Consider the following 9,336-nt stretch of genomic DNA (forward strand, 5'->3'; position numbering starts at 1 on the left):
GTATGAACATGGCTCAACCACGGGCTCAGGTTGACCAAATTCTCCATGCAAGGGATGCCATTCAACAGGACTTAAACCAGCCCCTCCGCAGATTGACATCCCCAAGAAGTCGAATTCAACGTTTGGGATTTGGGTTTATCTAGAACTTCAACAAATTCGCTAAAATTCTATTCATGTTCACAGACTCACAGTAATATGAACCTAGCATCTCATTTTGATGGCCCATTTCAAATTTTAGAAGGCATTGACAAGGTGGCTAATAAATTGGTTTTGCTGGCCATATCGCGTTTACACCATGTAGTTGGGGTTATAGCTATACTTCCCAAGTTCAATGAAAAAATTACACCAATACAGCAGCAACAAGCCTTAATCCCAAATTTTTGAGATTGGCTCCTCAGCAGATTAGTTAGGGTTGGCTACGTGTATCTTTTCTTCCATTATGTTCTATGTTAAATCAAATTCTCTGTTACTTTTTTAATTGTACTTTCTCTCAAAATTACACCAGTATTCAAACCGAAATGATTCCTTGAATTCTGCTGGACTACTCCTGGTAAAAAAATGTCTTCAGGAGGTGGTTTGTTAGAAGGGCTTCCATGTCGAAGATGCCAAGTGGGAATGATATATTGTTATAAAGAATCAGTTTCCTCACTTGAATCTTGAGGACAAGCTTCATCTTGAAGGGGAAGGGAATGTTGCGACCAAGACAGGGGAGCAAGCAGACAGCAACAACGGCAAGAATCTTGCAAGCAGGGCTCGTGCAAGTGATGAGTGAAAATAAATGTTATCACCATTCTATAGTTAGATTATCTTATCATTATCATTGCTTTGCAAATTATTAGATAGAAGTTAGATTCATCTCATCTTTGTAGTCTGACTATTTATGAAAGCTGAGATGACATACTAAGCTGAGATTAAATCAGATTCCATTCTTGTCTCTCGTACTAGGAGAGTAGGAGACCGACCTATCTACCGTTCACATCAAACTATCCCCGACGTTATCGCATAAACCAAATTATAGATGGATTATTATGAGTGCTATAACTCCATTTTTAACAGATTCACTATCCTCATCTGTAATACATACATACATACATATATATATATATATATATATATATATATATATATATATATATAATTTTTATAAACTTACACAATTCAATCTCGATTTTACAATAGTCACCTAAACCTTGGCTTGAACTTAACTCATTTGCTAAATAAACACATAAACGAACTTAACTTGACACATTTGCTAAATAAACACATAAACGAGCTTTTTTTCATATGAAACCCAAACTGTTCATAATTGTTCATGAACCGTTCGATTCATTTTCAACCCTAATTAGAAGGCATCCCTACACCAAAAAAACATAAGGATATTAAAGTAATGTTCTAAAATTTTAATATCCCCAAGCAAAAAATAATAATATTTTGACCGCCCCCAAGCAAAAATACTTTGTTCTACCCTTGAACCTTTAGTATAGATCTATCTTTTATAATTTAGTATAAGTTAATTAAAAAATTGCCTGGCAAGAATAAATTTTTTAAGAATTGTAAAGTACTATAACCACCACCACTAGTAAGCAGCCTAGTAACTACAACTTCAAAAACCATGTTCAACAAGATCTGAACTAAGTAGTGATGTATTGCAGCTGATAGCAGGATCAAGGCCAGAAGGACATAAACCTTATTAATATGAACACTATATGCCATTAATATTATAAGCACTTTTCTATCATGGGGCACTACAAGAGGTCATTTGAGAGGTCCAAAAAAACAAGAGACGAAAGAACAGATAGGAGCTGCTTGAGTGCTGAAAATGGATATTATAGTATCAAATATGAAGAAAAGTTGTTTGAAGGTTAACTCATAACAAGAGGTTCATTACATGTCTTTACTCTCAGTGCTAGTTATAGCATCTTTAACAGTATTAGGTGAGATATCATACATGATCTTCCTTAGACTGTGTATGCTTGCTGAATTGTGTCTATGTCCAGACCTTTCAGTCTCACCACTGATTCTACATGACCTTTCAGTGTATGGAGTTCTCTCAACCTGCACGAGGCCAATAGAATAATTAAAATCAGACAAGTGTCTAAATTAAGCCAGCACAAGAAAAACATAGCACTTTAGAAAGGAAAAAAAAAATTTATAAATAATCAAAATATGGAATATCCAAAGTAAAATAAGTTAAATTTATAACTAAAACCTATTCTTTTGCATGTGAAACATTTTTCGGAAAATGTTTTCCTCATTTTCAGGAGTTTAGGGCAGATGAAAAACTTGATCAAACCAAAATTATTTCCCATTGACCTATAAAAATACCATTATAACCTCAAAATTTTCAAAAGGACCAAAATACTCTCAAAACGTTCAAAATGCGCAGTAAAAAATGTCCATTGTCCTCTTATGATGTTATTTGCAAAAAGAAAATAAGAACTCATTGAATACTTTGAAATTATTATTCTTGTGATGTAAGAATAATTTTAAAACAATGGCCATTGTCCTCTTATTCTGATACGAAATTCTAAAACACTTACTGTGTCACGTTCAAACAACCAATTGGTAAGATTGTGGCCTACCTTGCAATTTCCGCTCTTCTTTTGGCTTCTTCAGCCATTTGATTGAGTTCTGTGAAATGCGTTCGTTCAGTAAACATCTTTGTGTCAGGTGGTTGCAACCCATGCAATGTTCTCTGTGCATGTGCCCACTGAAGCTCACGTTGTTCCTTCCCAAAGTCCTTTTGTCTTGTAAAAGCAATCTGCATAACAAAGAAATCAATCAATAAAAACAGCTAGTAACAAAGACACCATAAAGCACTCCAACAAACCAGTCAAATTCATACCCTCTGTTCAATGACAAGATCCCAAGCTCTCCCGCTCAAAGCATAGCGTATGAAGAACTTTATTAAATCAAGTGGGATGTAGAAGATGATGTTATAAAGCCATATCACGCCAGCCCAACCCCAACCAATCCCTTCAATTGCAGCAAAGCTCCAGTTTGCATAGACCGCAATTACAGTGGCAATCTGCTTGCAGTGAAAGATTTAATTATCAACTTTTCCACTTAAACAATTGCACAAAATCTAAAATGAAAAGAACAGGTGGTTATCTCACCAGCTGAGCAATAATGAAAGCTACTACAAGCAACATCCCAGGACGCTCAACAAAGGACCAACTTCTAGATCGTGTTACAAATATGAGGGCCTGACTAACGGTGCTCACTTGCAGATATATTGCTGAAGCAAGCTTTCGGAAGTCATCATGAGCATTTTTCTCAAGGGTTGACACCCCAAATACGCGCTGAAAAAGAGAAAATCAACTAGTAATTTGTGACAAGCACAACTAACCAAAAGAAGCACCCAGAACACATACACAGGCATAGTGAGAAATTCAGATCTTCAAAGGATGCTGGGCCATCTTACCGGGAAGAAGTCTGTCTTGTACGCAGCCCAGAAAAATATGACTGTCATCATTGCCAAGTAACTACCAAGAACAATGCCAGTTGTGAAAATCTCTGCTAGCTTCCAACTATCCGGTAAAGGAGATGGTTTCACCCTATCTTTTGATATTGTCATGATAGTACCTAATATATCATAATGCTAGTAAGTATAAAATTCATAATTTATTGTAACTAGCATAAAACAATTGATATAGATAAGACTGTTAGTGCAACAAAATATACAATAGAGAAGCATTTAATCGGTTAACACATGCAGATTGCAGAGAACAGCTCATTTTGTAAACAAAAGAGTGCATCAATTTACAGCATACCACCAACATAATGCGTTACAAATAAATATGGATCTGACGCAATATAAGACTTGCCTGTTTTATTTGATGAAACTTCAATAATAATTAAACAAGATTGCTGACTGCCTATTTTTAAGCTATTGAGTTATATTTTAACGTGTCAAAAATCATTATAAGTGCATGCAATGCACACACTTGCACAAATATGGGGGGGTTTTGCTTGAGGAAAGAAACCACGAACCATCATTGAGGATGGCAATGATAAGCACCATAAAAGGTGGAAAGTCGAACTTCCATATGAGTGCGAGCAACATGAAACCAAGCTGTAACCAAATCAAAGAAGCAAAACAGGTAAGTAGTATAACACATACTGAGTGGAAAGTATGTATGTTCCATCTAATGTAATGCATAAACATTAAAAAAAATAATGCAATGACAGCACCGAGTGACATCTATGTTATAAAATTGAAGCATACTAACTTACCACAATACGGATTGTAATGGAAACTGCATAAATCTGCCAAGCAGAAGATAACATTCAGTAAATTGATCTAATATATGCTTGTACTGAAAACTAGAGCTTAAGCCTACTTAACACAGATATAAATTCATATAAATTTATTAAAAGAACAATTATCAAGTCAAAATGGCATTCGATAATAACTATATGTTGACAGTCCATTTAAAATTAAGAGCATATTATCTCAAAATTGAAACCAATGCTTACTGTATAATTTTTCATCCTCTGGAAGATTGCCCTACTGGTCAAAACAGCACTAATGATAACACTAAGACCGGGTTCTGTAAGGACAATGTCAGAAGCACTACGAGCTGCATCTGTTGCATCAGCAACAGCTATCCCAATGTCAGCCTTTTTTAGGGCAGGAGCATCATTGACTCCGTCACCAGTCATGCCACAGATATGTTTCCTAGCTTGCAAACGCTTTACAATCTCATATTTGTGCTCTGAACAAATCAATAAATAATAAATCAAATCCAAACCATATAAGAATAGGACAAAACAAAATTACATTTTGGTAATCAAGAATGAGAATTAAGATTCATCAACACAAGAAATATATGATTCCAATAAATAAAATACCAGGGAAAACACCAGCAAAGCCATCAGCTTTCTCTATCAGCTCATCAATTGGTAAAGCTACAATAGACTCGTCCTTGTCCTGTCCCAGCAAAGCAGATGAAGGATACATGTTGGTACCCATTCCCAACCGGCGTCCAGTCTCCTTTCCTATTGCAAGTTGATCCCCTGACAGAAAACACAAGGCTCAGAAACACAAGTAAACTACCACAAGATAGTATATCCAGAACTAGGAGGACGGTAAAAAGCCTCTTGAAACAAATATTACATGAGCAATCTTGGAAAAGCTGATCAATAACAAAGGACAAACTACATTAAAAAGGTATTACAGCTCATGCATAATACCCTTCTAACTCACCAAAACCATTGGGTGCAATCAAGCTAACATTGAACTTACAGGTCCAATCTGGGCTGAATTTCAAACATCCCAACTCAACCCAAATTCAGAACTACAATTCATGCAATTTTTTTTTCTTTTTTTAGGGTTTGCTCACATGCAATAACATTTTATTATGCTGTTACATTTTTACCAGGCACTCAGGAAGAGATGTGGTAGCAATTCAACTACCAAAATACAATCAAAATCATGGCTTCCAACTACAAATAGAACACACCTGTAATCATTTTCACATTCACTCCAAGATTTAAAGCCCTCCTTATTGTCTCTGCACTGTCATGCCTCGGTGGGTCAAAGAGAGGCATGAGACCAATAAACTGCCATGGGCTTCCAGCACTCTCCTTCCTTCCTTCTGGAACTTCCTGCATAAATGTACAAAAGACCCAATAAAAGAGGTGTTGGTAAGGAAAAGGTCAAATATAACACAACAAGAAAAAAGTGGTACATCTTATGTAATTTACCATAAATTAGAAAAGAAAGAACAGAAATCCTGTTACCTGGTATGCTACTGCAAGTGATCTTAAACCTCGTTCTGCAAACTTATCGATCACAGCATGAACTCTACGCTCAATTTCCGACTTATTGTGGGCGAGATTTAGAATCTAAGAATCATATTGCAGAGAGGAAATTAAGATAAATTAGGGACAAACAAAGGACTACAGCATATCCAGAGGTAGGGAAGACAATTTACCTGCTCCGGTGCACCTTTGCTGACTCTATGCATTTTACCATCACGGTCAATATAAGTCAAAGCTGTTCGCTTATCAGTAGGATTAAAAGGAAGGAAGTGCACTTCTTGAATTCCAGCACGTGCCTTTTGGTAGCAAGAAACCAAATAGAAAATTAGAATCTAATAAATAAATTTAAGTGAAGAAATGAATGAAATATACATTTGTTCCAAGAAAAAGAACCTTGATCTCAATTCAATGAACAAATGAGGTGTTAAGTATGAGTAATTGCATAACAATCACAAAGCAAAGGAATAATCTTGGCATCAATTAAATTTACCTCCTTTGGATCAGCCAGCATCCCAACTATAGCACAATCTATTGCATCCTGATTCTCCGTTCTAGAGGCTCGAGCTGCCATTAGGACAACAGTATCTCCATCTACTCCTTTTGCAAAAACCTGAAGAGTTTAAAAATAAGCATGCATATAGAACAAGGATTTTTACATGCTAATTGCATGAAGAAATACAGCCATAGCTAGCAAGCAACAACAGCACTTCCCAACTGACCTCAATAAGGTTCTTGTCAACAGTAAGCTTGTTCAATGTCAAAGTTCCAGTCTTGTCACTGCAAAGAACATCCATGCCCGCCATCTCTTCAATTGCTGTCATCCTTTTTGTTATTGCTCCCTACAATCATTATTTCCATGTTCCATTAATAACATTACCCCTTCATAACAAAATCAAGGACATCCAAAGGGACCCAACCAACCTGCTGAGCTAACCTATGAGAACCAATAGCCATTGTCACTGACAGAACGGTAGGCATGGCAATCGGAATTCCTCCAATGAGAAGCACAAGAAGGTTGTCAATTCCAGGGCGGTACTCACGGTCTTGAATGGGATACATAACAATAATTTCTATAATCATCCCAATAGCAATTGAACATATACAGAAGTTCCCAATGGCAGTCAAGACCTACAGAACCATATAACAAGAATAAATTAGGAAAAAAAACATGAAAGACAAATTACATAATAAAGATAGACTGTTCCGAGTACATCTATGTCCTTGCCTTTTGGAAGTGGCCCACTTGGTTGGTGGTATCAACAAGATGAGCAGCCTTCCCAAAGAAGGTATGGACACCTGTGGCAATGACCACTGCTTCAATTTCTCCCTGTTTGCAAGTTGAACCAGAGTAGATACCATCTCCAGGGCCTTTTGTGACCGGAAGGGACTCACCAGTAAGAGCAGACTGTGAAACCCAAAACAGAACATAAGGAAAACAGCTAAAATTCAACAAATCCAATGATTAATATACATAGTACAGCAATACACTCGGAGCAGCAGCAGACCAACCTGGTCAATTTTCAATGGATCTCCTTCAAGAAGACGAGCATCGGCTGGTATAATATCTCCTAATTTAATACTGATAATGTCACCGGGAACAAGAATCGCAGCATCTTGTTCATTCCACCTTCCATCTCGAAGAACCTTCATAACAAAGTCATCATAATTGAAACCAACATAGATAGAAGCAAATGATCACACAAACACTCTTAAAAACATCTAGATAAGTCCAAAAAACGAAAACCAACTTCAAAAATCACTAATTTGACAACAGAAAAACAAGTTGCCAATTCTGATACCTTGGCTTTTGGAGCGAGACGAGCCATGAGAGCAGCCGCAGCATTACCTGCATTGTTCTCCTCAATGAAACTAATTGTCGAGTTGATGAAAAGCAGGACTATGATTCCCACAAAGTCTTGCCAATCCGGGGGCTTCCCCTGCAGAAATTTAAGGTGCAAGTCCATAAATTCATAGTGAAGCAAGAATTCTCAAAGAAATAGCAACAAGAGCCTGAAGAATGAAAAAAAAAAAAAAAAAAAGCCTGAACACTTACTCCTCCATTTGCAAGAGCAATGGCCATGATAGCAGCAGCTTCCATAACCCAAGATAACGGGTTCCACATGAACCCCAAAAACTTCAAGAACTTACTCTCCTGAAACACACCCAAAAGAAGAAAAAAAAATTGAGACAAAAAAACACAAGCCAATATCTAAAACCAAAGAACAATAATAAGTGCAATCAGTACCCTTTTCTCTTCAAGCTTATTGTGCCCGAAAAGGACCAGCCTCTCCTCAGCAGCCACAGAGGTAAGCCCCTCTCTGCTACATCTCAGATTCTCTAACACTTCCTCAATGGGTATGTTTTCCTACACTCACAAGTTAAAAAGAACCATTATTCACAAACAAAACACAAGTAGCAAACCAAAATAAAATGCTTCAAAATGTCCAGATCTATTACCAAATCCACAGTTTCCTTCAACACAGCCTCCAATACTTGAGACTTGTCCCCCATCTCTTCCTTCTTCTCTTAAAAACACTCTTCTTAACTTTCTATCACCACATAAGCACTCACAGATCAAAACCCATCAAAGAGCCAGCAGAAAAACTCAGACTTTATAGAAGAACCAAGCAACACCCAGTTTAAAAAAATTGGTTTTGAACCCAAAATAGGAGTTGAGGACCAAAATGAAGAAAACCCCACCAATACCAAATCTGCAGAGGAGCCAGGAAGATGAACCGCTAAAAGAGCATTGGAGTAGTGGCAATGCAGTAAGTAACTGTAACAGCCAGTCTCATAGACAATCTTTGGGCAAAATATCATTTCGGCCCCTATCTCGGCCCCTACGCAAAATAAATAAATAAATAAATAACTAGTCTATGAGTACGCGCACTTGTTACATTTTTAAATCACAAAATAGATAAAAAAAATTATTTCACCCACAAATTTATAATATTCATCAAAAATTATTAATAATAATTATTATAAATATGTTCAAAAAAATTAAATAAATATAGTAAAACCACTATCAAAAATTAAATAAATAAAACCCTTTAGGCCTTTACCTATTATAGTAACTGTCAACTTCAAGCTAATGCTCTTTGTCTTAATACAAGAGCTTTTACGGTTTTACCTTTGACGCTTCGCCTTTAGTAAATGTTACGTTATTTTACACACTACTCCTATGTAGTAGGCAAAATACATGCCTGCTACCTATATTTTAGCACATGATCCGTTTTATATTTTAATCACTAAATTTTATTTTATTTTTTGAGAAGAATCTTTATAACTAAAATTTAAGATGATTGTTTTTATTCAAAACCAAAAAAAAAAAATTATAAGGTCACTTTAGTTTTTTTTTTTTTTTTGAATCTTTTCTCTTTTTTTTTTAATATGACGTTATATTATAGACTAGGGTAAAATATAATTAATATTCTTAAAGTTTGGGCTAATGTTAGTCATGTAAAAAACTGGCCAATTTTTTTTTTTTTTGATGGGTTGCTCCCTAATCACCATAAAAGAAAATGAGAAATATGAGTAATAGTTTAAGGTTTAGCTTTGATTTATGGACCA

The 9,336-nt window shown here is 36.0% G+C and overlaps 1 protein-coding gene across 1 annotated transcript; it reads right to left on the reverse strand.

The window, feature by feature from the left end:
* Nucleotides 1-1,806: 1,806 nt before the first annotated feature.
* On the reverse strand, nucleotides 1,807-8,595 carry LOC142630739 (ATPase 11, plasma membrane-type). Its single transcript, XM_075804780.1, has 21 exons — nucleotides 8,224-8,595; nucleotides 8,012-8,131; nucleotides 7,820-7,918; nucleotides 7,566-7,703; nucleotides 7,276-7,410; nucleotides 6,992-7,171; nucleotides 6,688-6,894; nucleotides 6,486-6,605; nucleotides 6,257-6,376; nucleotides 5,940-6,062; nucleotides 5,746-5,850; nucleotides 5,466-5,610; nucleotides 4,855-5,019; nucleotides 4,480-4,718; nucleotides 4,237-4,269; nucleotides 3,994-4,075; nucleotides 3,425-3,585; nucleotides 3,117-3,302; nucleotides 2,846-3,028; nucleotides 2,583-2,761; nucleotides 1,807-2,055 (listed from the first exon to the last, which is right to left on the reverse strand). The coding sequence occupies exons 1-21, from the start codon at nucleotides 8,275-8,277 to the stop codon at nucleotides 1,959-1,961; spliced, it is 2,871 nt and encodes a 956-aa protein (XP_075660895.1). The 5' UTR covers nucleotides 8,278-8,595; the 3' UTR covers nucleotides 1,807-1,958.
* Nucleotides 8,596-9,336: the final 741 nt, after the last annotated feature.

This window comes from Castanea sativa, chromosome 4 (assembly GCF_040712315.1).
Source record: "Castanea sativa cultivar Marrone di Chiusa Pesio chromosome 4, ASM4071231v1".
In the NCBI taxonomy this organism is placed as follows: domain Eukaryota; kingdom Viridiplantae; phylum Streptophyta; class Magnoliopsida; order Fagales; family Fagaceae; genus Castanea; species Castanea sativa.